Below are 23,051 nucleotides of genomic sequence, written 5' to 3'. Positions count from 1 at the left end.
GGTCGTTGTAAATGTTGTTTCTGCAAGGGGTCTTACACACTTTCTGAGAAAGCTGGTCTGTGTTACTTTCGTTTGACTGCAAGAACAAGATTTTCCTAATACTAACAGATTCTCAAAAAAGATCAAAAGATAAAGGTTTCAGGAGATGAATTCTAATTTAATCCTAAGAATGGCTCAATGTAGGTTGGACTTGGTAAGATTCTACCAATTTCAGTATTGCCAAGGAATTACAACTCTACTGGAATTAATGCGATCTTCTAAGGTGATTAGTGATTTTCAAATCATCAAGGATTATAGATACTATCATAGAGATACATATCAATATTTCAATAATGATTGAATGTTTAAGCAATCTCAATATCTCCAGTTGACCACACAATCAATAAGAAGCTAGTGGTTTGGACATGAATCTCACCAAAGATCAAGCACAACACTTAGTCCTTCAAACTTAAATACTACTTCGACTGAGAATGATTCAAGAAGATAAACAACCATGAAGATAGCCACAAGCATTGCAATAAAACACCATAACTTCAATATTTTATTGATCTCAAAGGCAAATAGACAACAATTGTTCAAAATTCTTTCTACTCAATCTTGCTACACAATAACTTTCTTCTCTCTAAGCTCTAACTATTATCTATCATCTATTCTCTTTTCATGTAGCTCATTAGCATCAACTTGGGGAGATTGGCTTGATGAATGTTGAGGTGTTTGCCCCTTCTCTGGCTTGTCATTTTGTACCATAGATTCCATAGATTCATCAACTTCAGGTACCATCTTCTCTTGACCTTCCCCTTGGCTTTCCTTCTTTTCATGTCGAGAAGATGTGCTTGATGGGTGATCTCGATTGGCCTCTTGCTTCTTTTTGGAAGATTCCCTTTTCTCAGGTCTTTCTTTCCTCCTTGCTCCTCTAGGATGAGAAGTGTTCTCACTCACGCTTGCTTCTCCTTCTTCTGGTCTTGCCTCTAAAGTAAAAGTCATTGATACATTCTGCTCCCTCAATTTCTGATGTTGTACATCCACCCATGTGCGAGTACATGATAAAACAGGAACCATCAAAGCTCTCAAGTCGAAAACCTCGGGCTCATTCCAATCTACCTTCACTCTTTTATCCTCTTTGTCATAGGATGACTGGAGGTATCTGCCATTATCTTGGGCTTGATCAGCTACTCTATAAACTTTGCATTTCCTGATGAAATCTAAAGGTAGCCTGGAATGCATCTTTCTTTTAACCTCTAAATCACTTGAGAGATTCATCCAAAAATCCTCCACCTGAAACTCATGTTTGTACTTTTTACCGACTGTTTCCTCCATATAACTGTGAGGATCAAAATTCTCCCGCGAGGCAAAGGATGTGAATGAATATAAAGATAATTCTTTCTCTGCATCTTCCGAGGCTTGAGTGTTAGGACATACCTCAACTGAATTCCCCAATATGATGGGCACGGGAATTCCATTTCCATGCTTGTGTCTGGATGCCTTCGCATAAGCTGCCAACTGTCTAGTCACCTCAAGTAGCACTATCCTGTCTGTCGGATACCTCGGCAACATGTAGGGAGGTGAAGGACACCCACGAACTCTGATGTATGTAAACTTTTGAAACTGGATTAACCATGCACCATACTTCTTCACAAGTTCTTGTGCATCCAGAGATAGTTGATTGTGAATCCCACCTTGCAATATCCTAGTGATGTTCATCGTGAAGGTATTATTGACTAACTTGTAGTCACTTCTAGGCGGATGATGCAGATGAACATAAGAGTCACAAACTCTCACTTCTCCGGGTCCTCTTCCGATCACTCCTCTGTGAGGTAGCCCCGCATACTCGAAACTCTTGATCAAGGCATATATAACATATGAGCTCATATGGAATGATTTGGTAGGTCTTAGCCTTCTCAATTGCACATCCAGACTATTGCTAATAATTCTGGCCCAATGAAGCATTCCTTTTCCTTGGACTATCACTTGAATGAAGAAGAACATCCACTTTTCGAAGTAGAAGGCTTGAGGAGCCCCTGTAACTCGATTGAGCAAAGTTATCAAATCTATGTACTCCTCCTGGAAGTTGATCCTATGCGGTGTGTTGGGAATCTTGTTCAGGCGAGGCCGACTTTTGAGCAACCAATTCTTATTGATGAGATTCAGACAGGTGTCGGGATCATCCTCATACATTGACTTGGCTCCTTCTAAACTTTTGTAAATCATACCTTTATGCTCTGGAAGATGAAGAGCCTCACTTATGGCTTCCTCTGAAAGGTAAGCTAAGGTGTTCCCTTCCTTGGATACGATCGACCTTGATTGTGAGTCATAGTGGTGGGCACACTCGATCATCAGCTCATGACATTTGACTGCTGGAGGGAAACCTGTCGCCTTGATGATGCCACTTTCAATTATCTTCTTCGCAACAGGTGATGGCTTGCCAATGTAGGGGACCTCTCGAAACTTCTTCACATTGAAGTTTCCTAAGTTGGTGTCTCTGATATTACTCCATTTGGACACGATCCTGGTCTCCAATTCGTCATTCTTCTGATCTTCCTTGATGAGAGCTGGGTGACTAGTAGATGCTCCTGACTTTGGAGTCGCCATCCTGACACCTACACAACATCTCAAAATTAGTCCTTGAGCATTAAGGGGGGAGAAAATAAGACTCAAAAGGAAGATTCAAGATATTAATTAGGAAACTTCATGATAAGTCTAGAGTTATCATTTCCTAATTAACTAATCAATCACTTAGACTTTTCTAAAAAGTGTCCAAAAGTCAAGTCTTGACCAAGGATGTTAAGATGATTTCGCCATACCTCCTCTTGAGTACTAAACTCTAAGACCTTTGAAAATGATGCAAAAAAAATGGATTTCGCTAGGCAAAGTTTAGATCAAAGCCCTCTCTTGGATGAATTGCGCCTCCTCTAGCTTTAAAAAGAATAAACTCCACCCTCCTTAGCCTTCAACGCTTTGAAGAAATTCGCTCCAAACAAGCTATATTTTGCACCTCCAATTTGCTCTCCAATTTCGCACTTAAAGGAATGATTGAATGATTTGAAATGTGAAGCAACACTCCTCCAATATATAGAGCGCTTACCCTACTCCCTTACAAGGCCGACTTGGCAAAAAAGGGGTAAAAAATAAATAAAATCTCCAAAAAGGGTGGCCGACTTGCAAAATAAAGGCAAAATAATGCCTTGAGCGCTTATTTTTAATTCAAAAAATTAATTTTAAATGCCTCCAAGATAAAATTTCAATTTTTTCAAGGCTTAAAATTAATTTATTAAATGCAAATGCCTTTAAATTAATGCGAATTTAAATTTAATTTTCCACACGCCTCAAATTTAGCAATTTTGGCGATCTAGTGCAAATTGGGGAATATCCATGTCCAAACAAGGATCAGGAGTGATTTTCCAATTTTACCCTTGAATATTTCGCATCTTGACTCCAAAATCCCCTGGAGGGTAAATTCATATCCAGTTAAGGTGTTGCACTTTAAATTTTGCCATTTTGCATGAGGAATTTAGGTGGGAATGTGGACTTCGCCCTGGACCCTCAGCAAGGGTCAGGAGCGATTTTCAAAGTTTGGCTCAAAATTAGCATTTTTCAAAGTTCAAAATTTCTTCAAGGCATCCCAAATAGGTCTTTTCACTGACTTCTAGACTTAGCTCTATCCAACTTGGGAGAAAAAGTGTGATTTTGGTGCTTTTTGCCCTGGACCCTCAGGAAGGGTCAGGAGCGATTTTTCAATTTTGACTAAAAATCTTCATTTCCTTATCAAAACACTTTCTCACCAAGCTAGATCATGCTAATGCCTCCAAACTAAGCAAAAAAAATCCTCCTTCAAAATTTTTGCCCTGGACCTTCTCCAAGGGTCAGGAGCGATTTTTCCTTCCTAGCCCAGGATCATCAAGTTTTAGAGGCAAATCATTATTCATCATGTTTTTGAAGGCCTTTTTACCTTAGCCTATCCTTGCCTTAGCAAAATTTTGAAGGAAATATGTAGTTTTTGTGATTTTCGCCCTGGACCCTCAGGAAGGGTCAGGAGCGACTTTTTGGTTTTAGGCATATGTCTTCATCTTTTAGACTTCAAATCGCTTCTAAGGCATAACACATCACGTCCTTCTCCTATCCAAGCAAGATTTTGTCTTAATTCCACAAAAAAAAAGGAGAGAACCCTGGAAATTCGCTCTGGGACCTCAGCAAGGGTCAGGAGCGATTTTTATAATTGCCTTCAAAATCCTAACTCTCAACGATCCTTTTTTACTTCAAGGTAATTTAAACATCATTTCAAACTCGTGTCTAGGCTTTGCTTCGCTCAAACTTGGAGGAAAAGGTCCAATATTAGGTTTTTCGCCCTGGGCCCTCAGCAAGGGTCAGGAGCGATTTTCCCTACTAAATTTGATTGCTTCTTCGTTGATCATCCAAGTTATATTCAATGGGTAAAACATGCCTCCTTTCATCCATTCCAATCATAAAAATCATTTTGACTTTGCAAGAAAAATGTACTTTTGAAAATTTTGCTCTGGGCCTCCAGAGAGGGTCAGGAGCGAATTTTGCCATCTAGACCAAAATGCTTCACTTTTCATCTTGAAATGTCTTTGCTAAGGAAGATGTCATCTTGCATCATGCTATGAATAAGAGTTTATGTCCAAGAAAAGTCAAAAAAATGTGCTTGTAAAGAACTTCGCTCTGGACCCTCAGAGAGGGTCAGGAGCGAAATTACCCTTCTTGGGCAAAACTCCTTCATCTCTTCATCTTCAATCAAGTCTGGATACTTTATCATGCTCATTTCACCCTCCACCATGCCTTTGACATCTCAATTTGACCAAACAAGGCCAGGAATGACTCCAATAAGAATTTTCGCCCTGGACCCTCAGAAAGGGTCAGGAGCGATTTTGAGGTTTTCAACAAAGTCCTTCATCATTTCAAGTTAAAGCTCTTTCAGGCGGGTAGAGGGAGTTGTTCCTTTTCCATTCATGTTCAAAACTTGATCCCTTTTCACTGCAAAATGAGGTAAAATCAAAATTTCGCCCTGGGCCTTCAGAGAGGGTCAGGAGCGAATTTATCTTTAGCCTCTAAAATTCATCATTTTTCATGTCTTCAAACCTTCAATTGCCTTAAGTGACGTCCAATCCTCGTTCCGGGAGACCCTGCACAAAACAAGTTAGCCAAAGTCAGTGATAAATAAGCTTAAACAACATTTTCGCCCTGGACCCTCAGCAAGGGTCAGGAGCGAAATTACCCTTTTACGCTAAACTGTTCAAAATTTGAGTCTCAAACCACTTCTCAAGGCAAAGTTAGGTCATTTTCAAGGCCAGGAACCAGTTAGCAAGTCCTCTCAAAACAAGAAATTGTGTTTAGGATGAAGTTCGCCCTTGGCCCTCAGCAAGGGTCAGGGGCGACTTTTCTATTTCAGGCATCATTTGACTTTCCAAAAATTTATCAAAAACCTCTCCAGGCAAGAACACACAATTTCCTCTTCAAACATGTTAACACTTAATCAAAATTGTGAAGGGAATCCACTTTACTAGGAATTTCGCCCTGGACCCTCAGCAAGGGTCAGGAGCGAATTTGACATTATCAGGCTCTTGATCTATTTCATTCCCTGTTTAACTTAGCCCACTAGACTCTCTTTCTTTACTGACCTTGCTTAACTGACTTCGACTTGGAAACAAACTGGACCTTACCCTAAAAACCCCTATTCAACCTAGACCTAACCTGAGACCTATTTGACTCCCCTGAAAGGTTTACATTATTTTGACAATCTCAAATCCTCAGGGAGACACTTAACAATTTTCCAAAATTTAGTTGGATCCAACTTGAATGATGCCAAAAAAGAACCCCTAAAGGTTTAGCCCTAGCCCAGACAGACAACTCACTCAAAATCCTAAAAGCAGAGAGAAAAACAAGTAGAGAGAAAGCAAAACAAAAGCAAAAAGAGGGGGTCCCCATTCTAATGGGGCGATGTGTGAAATGGTCATAACAGAGCCCCAAGCACACGAGAGGTGTGGCTTAAGGGGGGGTGTTGGTGTTGGAAATAAGCCACGCTCGGACCGACGATGGACTGGTCCAAGAGTGGCTAGTAGCTCAGTGGTAGAGCACTCCAGCAGCGTATGGAAGGTCCTAGGTTCGAGTCCTAGCTGGTCCATGTCTCAACATGGTATCAGAGCCAGGTCCAGGCTAGGAGCCCCAAGCACACGAGAGGTGTGGCTTAAGGGGGGGTGTTGGTGTTGGAAATAAGCCACACCCGGACCGACGATTGACTGGTCCAAGAGTGGCCAGTAGCTCAGTGGTAGAGCACTCCAGCAGCGTATGGAAGGTCCTAGGTTCGAGTCCTAGCTGGTCCATGTCTCAACATTTGGCCAATACTCGATTGTATCCTAATGTTAGGACTCACCAAATTGGTCTCTAATAGAATGGATAGATTTACACTTGCATTTTCTAAAATTAAATAAAGTCATTTCTCTGCAAACGTACCTCCTAGTCAATTTCTCTGCTTAAGTCAAACCGAATTTACATAGATCTATGTTATATGATATTTTAAATATTAACTTTTTTTGTGAGCTGAATTTCATGAATTTTTTGTATTCTTCCACTCCTTAAAGATCCAAATATAGAAACTTGGTAAGTGTTTTTGGATATGGATTATATTTTTTGAACTTGAATGAGATATATTTTTATTCTGTAAATATGAAATACACTATAATTTGTCAAGGCTTTGATACCTCCTGCATGTTTTTAATACTGTTTTTCACATTATTCTGTTTATGTCTTGCCGTTGCCTGTTAGTAATGAATTGCTGGCATTTGTAAACCTTGTGAGATGCTGATACTGCTGTTTATCATTTCAGATTTGATTGGCCCATACATGTTATTAATATGAGAAACTTCTGAATCTGAGTACATTTATTGGTATACGATTTGATGAATATGTAGCATTCCTTCTGTTTCTTTCATGCATCATAAAGTCTTTTTATTTACAGATATGGAGATTCTCTTCGTCGGATGAGCGTCGATGAACTGGAGCAAGGAAAGATGTGGTTGAATGAAACATTTTGTCTAATAAGGCAAGTGGTGTCTTTATAAATTTGCAGCATCACTATTAAAATTGTTTGTTACATTTTGTCTTTTGTTTTTGATAGGAAACCTCATATGGTAAGGTTAATACGGAATCGTCAACCTATTGGGAGAGTTGCTGTAAGGCTGGGTCACCACCTACCTCACTCTATTATCTTGTATATGGTGTGTCCATGCTAACATGCATTTCATCAAAACTGAAAATATAACACAAATTTTGCTCCTGTCAAATCTACCCTTGGCTGCATTATTTGGGCATCAACTGGAAGATTTATAATTGAAGTTTATTTATCTGCAGAAGATAGGATAACGTAATCTAGAATTTCTATTAAACCTATTTAATAATAAGTTAATTTACAGGTGCCATTATTTTGAGACTTTATTGGTAACCATAGCATGGCCCCTTCTGGTTGTGTGTGTTTGTATGTATAAATATATAAATATTTTCATTGGTAGGTCTGAAACTTCACTGAGCAGAAGCAGTATTGGGGATAATTTGAAACTGTTCTTGTAGGTAATTCAGTAAGCTTATAAAATGGGGAGCCTCTAAAAATATACATTTGATAAGGCAATATTTTTCTGTTTAATAAAATAAATGTTAAAATCCCTACATGATTACCCCTTTGTGACTTATTCATGCTTTGCAGTTCATGTCAATATTGTTTGAGACCCCCTCCACTTCTCAGTCATTAGTCATGACCACTACTTAGCCATTCTTTATGGCCCTCCTTTCCCTAATTGGGTCATTTTTCACACCCATTGCTTGGATTGGTCACTTAATATATTCAATGTGAGATTCGCTGATGACAGCATGTACTCCTTCCCTAACTATCATAGACGGCGATTTACAAATCTTTACTCTAATGCTTATTATAAAAAAAAATCCTTTAAAAATTTGATAGGTGTATACTGAAATCTTCAAGCATTCTTGTCAGAATAACTGTGTTAATACTTTTTGGATTAGTTCTACTGGCTTGGAATCAATATTTTATTTGAAATTTTTGAGAAAATTAGGGTTTTTCTGTTGAATTAGGGAAAAGGGGATTATCTAACTTCAATGCACATATGCTACTAACCCTGTTTCGTTGATTTTCTCAACTCGTCTACTTTCAGTTCATTTTGTTCAAAAGTTATAAAAATGGGATTTTTTGTACCTTGGATTTGAGATGTGCATAAGTCCTAATTTTTTTCTTTGATTTCATTATTATAGTTAATCTTGTTTGAAATTGGGAAAGTTTGAATTCTTTGTCCTTAAAGTGTCCATACAAAACAGTCAAGTACTCAAAAACACTTTTGCGAATGAGACATGGACCCCCACAAATACTGATGAGGAAAGCAATAAGAAAATTATTTCTTTGCCAACTTCTTTTCCTTTAAGTGACTAAAGGAATGCTGTAAAATTGTGAATAGGTCTTCAGTAATGCATTTCAAGTTAATTATTTTTCACAAGGATTAACTTAAACCCTTTGTCACCTTTGTGCTTTTGCAAAAACCCTTTGAATTCATTTGCATTTCTCTACCATTTCCACTCTGCATTTTAGTAAAACATAATATTGGAATTCCTTTCCTAATTTCCATCAATTTGTATTTGTTGAAAACAAATTTCTACAAAAAATATAGAAAATGAGATTGGCAATTACAAACTTAAGTTGGACAAAAAGAGACTCACATTTGATAGTTGAGGAAAAGTTGTGGTTATTTTGGACAATATCCATGGAAACCTCCTTTTTTGGAAGAATTCTAGGTGAATTGTGAGGAGGAGAGGTAAGGTAAAGGAACTACCAACTATTCGCTATGAAGTATATCATTCATTTTAGTTGTCAAATGTTCTTGAAGGAGTCAATGAAGATGATGGCCCTCTTGAGTCGACTTTGTATTTGCAATGAAAAGTTTTCTTTGAGGCTCTTCCTACTATTGATAGGTCCAAGCTTGAGGACCATTTCCTTGAATTTAGAACTAAATTTGTCATGGGAAAACAATCTATTGTTATCGAAGAAAAAAGAGTATGTGTTCTAAAGGTTCATCCTCCATAGCTAGTGGTGAGATAGCAATGGCTTGTAGCACTCAACAATAACTCTTTTGGCCCAAAATTTTAAAAAAATCGGGACTTAGCAAAAAATCGACAAATTTATCAAACATTTGAAAATATATAATTTCTTAAAATATTCTTAAGAAATACACATATACACTAAATTTATAGAACATCATAATATATTATTGGTTTTCATCATATATAAATCATAGTTTAAGTTAAATATATATCATATACCAGAAAACAAGTGCAACGTCTCAATAAATTTGAGTCAAATGCATATTGTAGACCACAAAACAACTACAATTTCTGAATGTATATTAGGTTCAAGCTTTCATATCAATGAAAATGAGAAATTATAAATTTTGTCTACAACTAAAGCTCAAAAAAGTTTGTTTAGCTGAGTGGGTGCTGAAGTAGATGGTGCTGCTGCTGCAATATCCTCAACAGGTGAGGCAATTGCATCTGCTGGATCATGAAACTCATCTTCTGCCTTATCACGTTCTGCCACTTCTGCCGCCCATTCAATTGCCTCCCTCTCCAATGCAGCTAAGTGATCGTCAATGAAAAATGGTTACACATGAACATCAGTAGTAGCACCATTAGGTTCAGCAATCCAATCCGCCGAATATGGATCAATGTTGTCTAGGTCAAGTGCTTCATGTGAATCTTGACCTTGTGCCCTCTTTTCATACCATCCAAAGTTGTACCACACATATGCAAGGTCATTCAATCTCTTTTGAGTCAACCTATTGCGCTTTTTTGTGTGAATGGCCTCAAAAACACTCCAATTGCACTCTCAACCAGAAGCACTACAAGGTTAAGATAATATGCAGATTGCAAGCCTTTGAAGATTAGGTGTTGTTGCACCATAATCTTCCCACCACAAATCTGCAAGGATAAAAATTGCCATTTATAACTTGGTAAAGATTTTTATAAACTTAAAGATTGAGATAAATGGTAATATAAATTTAAGAGCACGTTTTTTTTACTTGGCAGCAGGGTGTCTCTCTTACAAACACAAATAGGTGAAGAAAACAAAGGCCATTCTTCCTTCTTATAACTCTATAGCTCATCAAGTATGAGATCTTGAATTCTTTCATCAACAACGGACCTTTGAATACATGTGTCGAGGCCAACTTGAACCTCTGCATCTACTTGAAAGTAGGGGAGAAAAAAAACTTGGGGTTCAAATAGTAGGCAGCAGCATGGATATGCTGGTAAAGTTGTCGGTTCCACCTTCAATCAATTTTGCACCATATGGGTTCATATTTGGTTGCGCCTGACCATACAAGTGCTGAATTGCCTCTTTGGCCTAATGCATGGCCTCACATGGATACCCTATGGGGTTTTTATCCCCATCCACCATCCATAGAACCCTCACCAATGGTTCTGACAACTAGATATGAAAAATTTAAGAAAAATCAGCAAAGTGTAATATTAGAAAATTAAAAAATAAATCATCAATTGAAGTTTGAAAAATTACATTGATGATCTCCATGAGTTTGGCAAATCTATCATCAAAAATGGTCTTCACGACCTTCTCTATTTCAGACTTCCTAGAATAAAGACTCTCCAACCATCTTTTACTCATAAAAATCCGCTTCAGGTTGGGCAATGCACCTAATATGCTCTGTAAGTTGAGGAAATTATTGGCAAAACGTGTGACTCTTGAACACACAAGATCCTTACCATCAATATGTTGTCTCATAAGCTCCAAGACCCTTGTGTGGTTGTAGATGTATTTTGTGATTTTCCTTCCATCTTCAACCACATTCTTCACCCAACTTAACTTCCCTATGTCCTCAAGGAGCAAGTCAAGGCAATGAGCAACACAAAGGCTCCAAAATAATGTTGGATGCCTAGCTTGTAGAAGTTTGTCGGCTGCCACATATGCAACTGCATTATCGGTCACAACCTAAATAACACTTTGCACTCCTACTTCTGTCACCACCTCATCCAACATGTTGCACAAGGGTTCTGCAATTTTCACTTCATTTGAGGCATCAACTTATTTTAAGAATACTACCTATCCCCTTGAACGAACTAGAACGTTGACAAGTGTCCTATTCCTGCTATCCGTCCACCCATCAGATAAAATGGTACAACCATTCTTTTCCCAAATCCTCTTTTGTTGTTCTACTAGTTGTAGCGTGTTTTGGACCTCATTCTACAATAATGGCCCACTTAACTCATAACGACTTGGGGCCTTGAACCCCTTACTTGCCACAGTCAATGCAATGACCGATTGCTCTCAATATGGACTAGAAATAATACTAAACAAAATACTATTGTAATACCAAAATCTAGCACATGCCACCTTTGCCTACTAATGCACTTCCTTATTCCATGAAGTACCTTGGAATTCAGGTTGTGCACCGGGAGTGTTACGGGGAATGAAAAAACTAGACATATTGCTGCCCACCCCCACACTTCCTAATCCTGTAGAACTTAAATCTATCATTGGGCTGCCATTGCCTCTGCTGTCCTCTTTTTATTTGCCTTCTTTTTTTCATATTCTGAAAGCCTTGTTTTTGCCTCCCTCTCAACCTCTTCAGAACAATTCTCACATGGCGTAATATTCATTCCAGTGATCTGTGCAAGGTGATATTTGAGTCGGTGTATGCCACCGGTCATAGATTCCGTGCAGTGGTTACAAATAACCTCTCCTTGTGTTGCGCCTGGTGTGCCATGTTTCCATTAAGGACCCCTCTTTCTACCACCAGCTCTACTTCCACCACCTCTAGTTGCAGAAGCCATTGTTTTTTATAAAAGTACGAAAGAAACCTAGCAAAAGAGACCAAACATGGATCAATAAATATACTTTGCTGATTGTTGTTAAATTTATGGATCAATAAACACACTTTGCTGATTTTATGAAAAGAGAGTAAGGTAAGAGACCAAACATGGATTAATAAAAACAGAAAGAATTTCCACTTCCTAAACCTCCTAGAATGATGCATAATAATACTAGAATTACTAGTAACTTTTTGATAACTTTGTTTCATTTCTAACAACTGACAAGCACTCTAACAGGCATTCATCAAAAGTTTTCATCTTTTTCATTGTGAATATGAACGTTCAGCTGGGAAGAGTTAGACAAAAGATCCCTCAGACTGGCAGGATGAATAGCTCCAATGCCATTGTACTAATTTCCACTAAATTTTCTGTACTTTCTTCCTTACAAAGTAGCCAATGATATTGCATGTAGCTTAAATTGTGTCATGTCAAGTCCTTCCAATCCTTTCTTCATTGTCTTGCTTTTATTGTTTGAGTTTGACAAAGGTTGGTGAAAGAACTTCTAACATTTTGAAATCTATTACCAGTTCCTAAGCTTGGTTCAAAGCACATCATTACATTTGCAAATTAGTGAGATTACATATCTTTCAAGTTTCAAGTACATCTGCTCCCTGAATCACTTTTAATCAGCTCTGATATTCAGTTGTATTTGTTTTTATCATACAAAAGTTTATCCTTTCTAAGTGTATTATTTTCTAGAACACTTTTTCATCTATACTAATAAGTAATGAAACTGTAATAGGTACTAAAGAAATATCGACTCTTATTATAGATTTTTACCTGAATTTTTTTTATTGATGGCAACTGAAGTAATGATATTCGTAGATTTTCTTATGATGACTAGCCATATCTTTATTCATTTACACATGAATCTTAATTTGAACAACATCGTTGTCTCCATATTGGTATCAATTCTGAGATAGACCTATAGTTCTGTTATTGATAATAGATATTACTTTATATATAGTTTCAATAAAGTATAAATACAGTAAATATTCAAGAACAACAACAGTTTAATAGTTATTGATATGGTCTTATTCATAGAAGCCATGACCAGCTATGGAAGATGAAGATCACTGCAATATCATTAATAACTATTAATGAAGACCAAGCCACTATAAATATTAACTATTACTTGCTACAGAAGACACAGATTCTGTCGGCATTCGCGTGCACATCTAAAACGCTTTCTTTCGAGGTCAAAAGAAATGTATAATATCGCACTAATTTTTTAGGATTTCTTTAAGAAATGAAATCACTTATTTTAAACACAATTTTCCACCATTTGATTGCGATTTTCTGTTTTTTTTTTCTTTGAAAACCATGCGATTTTTTCCTAAAAATCGGGGACAATTTTTTGGATGATTAAATCATTGCCATTTTTTTACTCCCGATAAATTGCGAGTCAGATGATTTATTGGCAATTTATTCATCACTGTTCCAATCTGTTGTTCCATTATGGAGGTGAGATAGTGCATATGAGGCATGCAAGTAGCTAGGAAGCCATTCAGGTTGAGACACCCCAATTGGGGCTTTGGGGCTGATTGGTGGGTGTCATTCCATTCTCTTGGGCTTGATGGAACGGGTCGAGGTGCCTTGTATGATCTTCCATGGTGCTTCATAATGTGGATGGGTTGTTGGGAAACGCCTTTAAGGAATCCACATGCATTGCATGTAATTACAATGATGATTAAGATAATGTTTGTAACCCTTGTCGAAAAGATTGATCTTATATCTAACATGATTGAGGGATCTCAACTAGAATCTAATTGGTAAATGATATCTCTATTTCATTTCTTACTGTACTTGGAGTTGTAATTTTACGAGAAAAACTAGGGCATTGGAAGAGGGGACGTTACACAACCCTACTTGCAGTATAACTGCCTTTCAATTGTTTTGAAAATTCCCTTGGGTTCTTGACGAAATTACAAACAGTTTTGTCCAACTCTACTGTATAAATCTTCTCAATCTTCAAAAATAGATATCTCACCCAGGTTCTTGGTTCAGGGATGTCCATACCTTGTTTGAAAATATAATCATTAGCGCAGACGTTTGGGCTGCCTAACAAAGGTGGTAGAATCTGAATTTACAGCTGCCAACTGTGTTTAAAGTTGAAAGCTCTTGAATATTTTATTTTATTGAACCCATTTTGTGCAGACCTTGTGTTCATTGTATTACAAACTCATTTTTTAGACTGCTGAGAATAAAAGAAACAAATCCTAAACAAGGTGCTAAAAGTTTAAAAAATCTATCAAAACATAAAAGAATGACAAAGAAGTTTGTGTGATTACCATTTGAATCTGCTACCAATGTGCCAGAAAGGCCTCTTGGCTACTAAGTTCACACCTTGCTTCCTAGTGTCTCCTCTTATTCTTTCCTCCCTTTTTCCTTTTCATGCAAATGCTAAATGCTTGTAATGAGCTGATCGGTATTTGGGAGTATTATTGTACTAATTGTGTAATTATGTAACACTAATTACCATGATTGCAAATAGTTGTGAAGATGGAAATCAACTACCAGAAGTATATGGGCTTGTTTTGAATGACAAAAGTAATGCTACTATGATTGTAGTATTATGGGGCAGTTATTGCCAGGCTATGGAAGACCATATTTCAAGTTCCTTTTTATAATCAGAATGCGTAAGTTAGTTTGCTTTGGTAATATTCAGCTCATGGGTCATAGATCAAATCAATGATTCCCAGTAAAGTTATGGAATAGTCTGTTACAATCCTATTTGCAGCATAAAAGAATTGTAATGTATGTGTTTCATTCAATACAAATCCTAAACTAGATGAAAAAAATAACAACCACTGTAGAAAATTGCAAAGAGTGTTTGGAAAAAAATGAATTTTATGTCCATTATGGGCTTGCAAGAGCTTTTAGTATCTATAGAATGGGAAAAGTGAAATATGAAGGATATTCAATTCTTTGACAGCTCAAATTCCTAGCTTCCACTACGACCTTCAAGTTTTATCTTATTAATTAGCAAAAAGTGAGTCTTTAGTGTGTTCAGGGTTTAAGTAAATTCCTGAGACTCCAGGAACAAGAAGGACATACCACAAAGGTCTCTCAGACAGCTTGACTAACTCTCTATCTCAAATGTTTGCGTGGGTTGCTGCCATCCTGTATAGACAGTGAATGAAGACTGTATGCAAGAAACTACAAAATAATCTGCACAACATCCTTAATCTAGGAAATACTAAGATGTGACTGAATAACAGATTTAATAGATTACAATAATTGAAAGGAATACTCTAAATGAAACTAAACTATGAAATGACAATGAGAGAGGATATAAATCACCTAGAACACCGAATAACTTCGAGAACCTTTACCAGATGATTTTTCTCTTATACCTACACACAGAATACCAAAGAAATATGTTGGGGGCTGCTGTATAGGGGCTTGTCGTAGTCAAACCCACCTTTAGTTGTTTCCTTCTTTCTGAACAACCAAGACAAATAAAAACACAATAGACATGTAATGGAAATAAACAATATACTATCGAATAAATGTAAGATAGTTTGCTCCAATAAATCTCAGAAGTTACCACTCCTTAAGAAAGAGAAGCTAAGCGGCCTACAAATGCAACAAAGAAGTAACAAGTGGTCTCCAAAGCCACGACAATGATCTTCGTGATAGTAGAGAAGCTTCTAGATATTAGTATGTGTTGATGTGTATTTTGTACACGACCAAACACAGAATAAAATACCCAGAGGTATCTTATCCTCTCTTGAGTAAGGTCTCCGAATGCTGAAGATATCGCAAAAGGATCAATTGGAAGGACTTCAAGGTTCTGCTTTGTAGGATCTCTACTCGCGGATAAGCACCAGTGGTTGTTGTGTTTGCTGTTTCTTCAAGGGGCCTTGCGTACTTTCAAAGAAAGCTTGTCCATGCTACTATCTTTCCAAATGAGGAAACAGGATTTTCCTAATACTAATAGATTTTCAAAAAAGATCAAAAGATAAGGGTTTCGAGGAAGAGATACTTAAACTAATCCTAAGAATGACTTAATGAGGACTGGTCTTGATAAGATTCTACCAATTTCAGTATCGCCAAAGGATTACAACTCCACTGGAATTGGTGCGATCTTCTAAGGGTATTCAACGATTTTCAAATCACCAAGGAGATAGATACTATCAGGGAGATACGTACCAATACTTCCAATGATTATTGAACTCTTAATCAATTTCAATGTTTCTAGTTGACCACACAAGGCGTTCTTACCATCAGTAAGGAGCTAGTGGTTTGGAATGTGAATCTTATCAATGATCAGGCACAACATTCATCCTTCAAACTTAAAATCTAAATGATATTTCTACTAAGAGTGATTCAAGAAGATAAACAACCATGAAGATAGCCACAAGGATTGCAACAAAACACCATAACTTCAATATTTCACTGATCTCATTGCCAAATAAACAACAATTGTTCAACTTTCTCTCTTCACTACTCAATTTGCTACTAACAAAATTAAACTTATTTCTCTCCAACTTTCTAACTTTTTTCTCTCTCTAACTTCCAAAATGAAATGAGTGAGGGCTTATATAGCATCCTCAAATACAATGAACGACCCGGATCAAAAGAAGATCAATGGCTGAGATTTTGACACCTAAACCCTAATTAGGGTTTGTTACAAAAAGGTCCCCATTTAGATAAACATTATTAATTCATAGCCAATAAAAATTGGCACAAATAACAAGGAGACATAGACCAATAGGAATTAAGCTGCCACATCATCTTATAACAACTTTTCATCTAGAACTTTGTTCCCTTTCCTATGCTCTTTTCTAGCATATTCAATGAATCTGGACACAATTCCTTCAATCTCAGCAATGGGAATCTCAGGAAGATTCTTCATTTGTTCTTCCAAGTGAAGGACTTGATCAAAAGCAGTGAGAAGAGTCGTCTCCCACCCAGGCTCAAGTTCTTTGGTCTTCTCAATCAGGAACATAGTAGTATACATTTGATCTTTGCCTTTCTGTGACGATGTTTTCTTCCTTGCAAAAGATGATCTTGATTCTGTCCTCCAACTCCTGGATGTCCACATCTGTCTTGATCTCAATCTGCCTGTCAAGGATGGTACACAACACCTCAAACACCTTGTCTTGAATTGGATGGATGATGCCTTCAACTCGGCTGCATCTGGTGTTGACGTCTTCAAAAAGAACTTCTTTCATCTGGAGCAGAGCTGACCACTGCAGGAGGCTATGGGTTCGTCGATCCATTATATTTTCTTGCGCTAGAATCCGTCTTGGTGTTTCTCTTATCACTTGTAAGACTGGGATGATAACATCTCTGTGTGAGTGAATGCAGCCACAATTATCATTAGATTATGGATAATCTCAAGGACCTGGATAGCTCGATGAATTGTCTTCATCATTCTTGTTGCAAATTCAACGGCTACCTTGTGGGATTCATCAATCCAAGAACTCATGAGTTGAACTAGGCTCTTCACCCTTTCTGCCTCACTTATTGATTCAAGAGGAAGTGCATGTAAAGGAGATATTGTTGGATCCTGTCGTCTCAAAGGCTGGTTAAGATGGCTAAAATAATTCCTCCAAGCACTGACCTCCTTTTCAAGCTTCTTATTCTTTTCCACTTCCTCTTTGAGTGTTTTCAGTGAATCAGTTGCTTCTTCCATAGCCTGCTCGGTGGTAAGTGGACCAAGATCAAATGTTTCTAGATCATATTGTTCTGCTAGAATCTCATCCTCATATTTGTCCACCACTGGTGTAGCTATCTGCACTTTTCTGGATCCTGTCTCATCTCTAATTACCTTTGACATCTTTGTAGCCATCTTCTTCTCTATTACTTTATGAGAATTTCCTATAAGGCTTTCCAATTTAAATTCATGTTCTTCCTCTTCAACCACAACTACCCTTGTTAGCCTCTCTTTCAGCCAATCCGGAATGGCAGATCTCGTTTCCCTCACTTGTATTTCTTTATGTAGAGGTCTATCTTCCCGGAAAGGAGATGTTGCTTCATCATCATTCTTTTCTTCTTGTTGCTCATTAGCACCAACTTGGGGAGATTGACTTGATGAATGCTGAGGTGTCTGTCCTTTTCCTTGTTTATCATTTTGTACCATGGATTCCATAGACTCATCAATTTCATACACTATCTGCCTCTGATCTTCTCCCTGACTTGCTTCCTTTTCATGCCTAGAAGACGTGCTTGGTGGGCGATCAAGATTTATTTTCTGCTTCTTCTTGGAAGGTTCTCTCTTCTCAGGTCCTTCTTTCCTCTTTGAGCCTTTGGAATGAGAAGTATTCTCAGTCACACTTGCCTCTCCTTCTTCTGGTCTTGCTTCCAAGGTGAATGTCATAGATACATTCTGGTCCTTCAACTTTTGATGCTGTAAATCCACCCATCTACGAGTGCAAGATAAAGCGGGAGCCATCAAAGCTCTTAGGTCTAAAACTTCGGGCTCATTCCAATCTATCTTCACTTCTTTATCTTCCTTCTCATAGGATGATTGGAGGTATCTACCACTGTCCTGGGCTTGATCGGCTACTCTATAAATTTTGCATTTCTTGATGAGATCCAAGGGTAACCTTGAATGTATCTTTCTTTTGACCTCTACATCATCATGGACATTCATCCAAAAGTCTTCCACTTGAAACTCATGTTTTTACTTCTTCCCGACAGTTTCTTCTATATGACCATGAGGATCAAAATTCTCTCTCGAGGCAAAGGATGTGAATGAGTATAGAGATAATTCTTTCTCTGCATCTTCCGTGGCTTGAGTATTAGGACATACTTCAACTGAGTTCCTTAGTATGATGGATACGGGAATTCCATTTCCATGCTTGTGTCTTGATGCCTTCGCATAAGCTGCCAACTGTCTAGTCACCTCAAGTAGTACTATCCTGTCTGTAGGATATCTTGGCAACATGTAGGGAGGTGAAGGACATCCGTGAACTCTGATGTATGTGAATTTTGGAAACTGAATGAACCATGCACTATGCTTCTTCATGAGCTCCTGTGCGTCCAGAGACAGTCGATTGTGAATCCCACCTTGCAATATCCTAGTAATATTCATCGTGAAGGTGTCATTGACTAGCTTGTAGTCACTTCTTGGCGGATGATGTAATTGAACATAAGAATCACAAACTCTTATTTCTCCGGGTCCTCTTCTAACAACTCCTCTGTGAGGTAGTCCTGCATACTCAAAACCTCTGATCAAGGCATATACAACATAAGAACTCATGTGAAATGACTTGGTAGGCCTTAGTCTTCTCAATTGCACATCCAGGTTGTTGCTAATGATTCTAGCCCAATTGAGCATTCCCTTTCCTTGGACAATCAGTTGTATGAAGAAGAACATCCATTTGTCAAAGAAGAAAGGCTTGAGAGGCACTCGTGACCCGATTGAGCAAGGTTATCAAATCCTTGAATTCTTCTTGGAAGTCGATTCTGTGTGGTGTATTGGGAATCTTGTTTAGGCGAGGTCTGCTCTTGAGTAGCCAATTCTTGTTAATGAAGTTGAAGCAGGAATCGGGATCATCCTCATAGATAGACCTAGCTCCTAGACTTTTGTAGATGAAAAATTTCACTTATAGCTTCCTCCGAAAGATAGGCTAAGATAGTACCATCCTCGGCTACGATTGTCCTTGAGTGTGAATCATAGTGCCGGGCACACTCAATCATCAACTCATGACACTTGACTGCGGGAGGGAAACCTGCAGCCTTGATGATGCCACTCTCAATCATCTTCTTTGCAACAGGTGATGGCTTGCCGATGTAGGGTGCTTCCCGAAACTTCTTCACATTGAAGTTTCCTAGGTTGGTGTCTCCGATATTGCTCCACTTGGACACGATCCTAGTCTCCAATTCGTCATTCCTTTGATCCTCCTTGATGAGAGCCTGTCGAGTAGTAGATCCTTCGACTTTGGGGGTTGTCATTTGCTACCTACACAAAAGCTTAAAGTTAGGGTTTGAGCATAACATCTTCATTATAGGAGATTTGAGACCTTCCAAGGAAATAACTAAATATTAATTTGAAGATAATGATAAATCTAAGAATTATGAATTTTCAAATTAAATTAAAATCAGATTGTACAAGACTTAGATTCTTCAAAGGATTACTATGGAAAATCAAACTAAATCTTGAATAAAAACTTCAAAAATCTGATTCTTCATACCTCTTCCTTGAATTTTTAGCTATCAACCTTTGAAAAATGAATGAAGGGAGATGAGGAATTCGCTGGGCAAGGATGTTTGATCTGAATTTCTGGTCTTCCTTTGGATGAATTATGCTTCAGTCAGCCTTCAAAAGAATTTCGCCTTCTCCTAGCCTTCAAATACTTGGCAAATTCTGGAAATTAACCTCCAACTAGCAAGAAATTCGCCTCCAACTTAGCTAGAATTCACTCCTCTAAATCTGCTCTTCAAGTTCGCATGAGAACAATGAATGAATGATTTGAATTTGTCACAATACACCTCCCTTATATAGGGCGCTCACCTTGATTCTCCTCGAGGCCGACTTGGCAAATAGGGAATAAAATGAAATAAAACCCCTCTTAAAGGATGGCCGACTTGCTTGTAAAGGCAAAATAATGAGTATTGAGCGCTCAAACATAATTTTTTATTTTTAAAATTAATTCCAAAGCTTCAAAGGTGGATTTATTTATTTATTTTAAGGCTTAGAAATTAATTAATTAAATTATAAATGCCTTAATTCATGCGAACTTGTTTCAGCCTCCCAAATGTCTTGTAATAGGCTAATTTAGTGAAAAATTATGGGCTAGCTTAGGAATGTTAAAGCTTGATTAAGGCTTGATGAATCTTCATTCCTTAGGCATTAAAATATCCAAAGTGATGTAGGTCTCAATCCTTTCAGGGCTTATTTGAACCCCTCATCTAGGCTTGTTCACTTCATGAATCAAAATCTTCACAACCTAGATTTGCAATCTCCCATGTCATTGTCTTCACAATTTTGCAACTTGCCCTTGACTCAATCTAACAAAGATGAAAAATAGGTGTTTTTGAGGATTTCGCCCTAGACCCTTTGGAAGGGTCAGGAGCGATTGTCTCTTTTTAGGTCAAAATTCATCTTTGCTTGATCATTAACCTTTTCCGAGGCAATCTCCAGGGTCTATTCATCTCAACCACTGAGTTGGCTCAACAAGATTTTGAAGGAAACACTGCTTTTTAGGAATTTCGCTCTGGACCCTTTGGAAGGGTCAGGAGCGAAATTCACCTCTCAGGCCAATTTTCCAATCTCTTTCACTTCAATTCATCAAAATTCGCTCAGTTTGAACCCATTTCTCAACTTACTAGCATTGGTTTGATCTTCACAAGGCGAAAAAGGTCAATTTTGGTCAACAACCTAGCCAGGGACAGGACTTATCCAGAATTTTGCTTTGGACCCTTTGGAAGGGTCAGGAGCGAAATTCTCTCTTGAGCTCAAAATTCACATTTTTTGAAGGTCCAAATCTCTCCAAGGCATTCTAAATGGCTTCTTTCACTGTAATCCAGGCCTAGATTTACTCAAATCTTGAAGGAAAAGGTGACTTTAATGTTTTTCGCTCTGGACCCTTTGGAAGGGTCAGGAGCAAATTTCTTTGCTTGTAGCTCATTTTTCATCATTCCAACTTCAATCCACCTCACAAGGCTAGGAAATAGTTCTCTTTTTTCACCCAATCCAAGTTTGATTTGTTTTTGCAAGGCAAAATAGGAGATTTTAGGATATTCGCTCTGGACCCTTTGGAAGGGTCAGGAGCGAATTTCCTCCTTTGGCCTAAAATCATCACTTTTGGAAACAAACATGAACTCAAAGGTAGTCTCAAGGGCATTTTTTACCTTAGCCTAGGCATAGCTTAGCATAAATTTGAAAGGAATAAGTAGATTTTAGAATTTTTGCTTTGGACCCTTTGAAAGGGTCAGGAGTGAAAATCTTGTTTTAGGGCTATTTTGCCATCCTTTCAACTTCAAATCTCCTCCAAGGCATAGAACATCTTGTCGCACTCCTCTCTAGGGTATAAAAACCAAAATCTTGTCTTGAATTGCAAGGAAAAAGGTGAATCTTAGAAATTTCGCTATGGACCCTTTGGAAGGGTTAGGAGCGAAATTTTCATTAGGCTTTAAAATTTGCATTCTTGGCAACCAAAATCCACTATAAGGCAATCCAAATGCCTTCTCACACCCTTGTCCAAGCTTGGTTTTGCTCAAAATTTGGAAGAAAAGATGATTTTAAGGATTTTCGCTCTGGACCCTTTGGAAGGGTCAGGAGTGAAAATCACTTTTAGGCTCAATTCCTTCATCTTTCGTGGTTTATAGCAATTCAAAGTCAGTCTTAGGGGCAACTTCATCTTGATTTTACCTTATCCCACACTTGATCTAGCAAAAACTTGATAGCAAAAAGAGGCTTTGAGAAAATTCGCTCTGGACCCTTTGGAAGGGTCAGGAGCGAAATTTTCATTCTTGACCAAAAATCATCATTTTTTCAACTTGAAACTTCTTTGCAAGGTAGGATTTCATCCTTCATTGTCGTAGGAACAAGGTTTCATGTCCAAGAAGGCTCAAAAGGTAGGTTAATAAGGAATTTCGCTCTGGACCCTTTGGAAGGGTCAGGAGTGAAATTTCCTTTCATGGCTAGAATCCTTCATTTTCACAACTTCCAAATACTCTCAAAGGCTAGATCATGTTCATTCTTCATCTCATCATGCCTTGGACATCAAGTTTTGGCCAAATAAGGCAAGAAATGTCTCTTAGAGAGATTTTCTCTCTAGACCCTTTGGAAGGGTTAGGAGCGAAAATCTTGACTTGGGCTAGATCCTTCATTTCTCCCTTTCAAAACGACCTCAAGAGGCAAAGACAAGTTATTTCTCTTCCATCCACGTTATAACAAATCAAAAACTTAACCTTCTTCATTGCAAAAATAAGAGCTTTTGGAATTTCGCTCTGGACCCTTTGGAAGGGTCAGGAGCGAAATTTCCCTTTTGGTCCAAAATCCTTTGTTTTTATATGCTTTCAAACCTTCAAAGGCAACAAGGATGTCTAACCTTCCTTCCAAGATACCCTGCAAATCAAAACTTAGCCAAACTCAGGAGGAAATGAGCTTTAAGAAGATTTTCGCTTTGGACCCTTTGGAAGGGTCAGGAGCGAAAATCTCATTCCAGGCTAGATTGCTCATTTTTCAAGCTTCAAAC

General features: G+C 38.0%; 1 protein-coding gene across 7 annotated transcripts in view; it reads left to right on the top strand.

Moving 5' to 3' along the window:
- LOC131071984 (twinkle homolog protein, chloroplastic/mitochondrial) overlaps positions 1-23,051 on the top strand; it is a 270,809-nt gene that overhangs the window by 171,891 nt on the left and 75,867 nt on the right. For all 7 annotated transcript variants that reach the window (XM_058008018.2, XM_058007998.2, XM_058007986.2 and 4 more), the window contains one exon: positions 6,971-7,054. In XM_058008018.2, the coding sequence (XP_057864001.1) occupies positions 6,971-7,054 (84 nt within the window). The remainder of the gene's footprint in view (positions 1-6,970; positions 7,055-23,051) is intronic.

This window comes from Cryptomeria japonica, chromosome 11, assembly GCF_030272615.1.
Source record: "Cryptomeria japonica chromosome 11, Sugi_1.0, whole genome shotgun sequence".
Taxonomy (NCBI): domain Eukaryota; kingdom Viridiplantae; phylum Streptophyta; class Pinopsida; order Cupressales; family Cupressaceae; genus Cryptomeria; species Cryptomeria japonica.
This window is presented reverse-complemented; position numbering and strand designations above follow the sequence as displayed.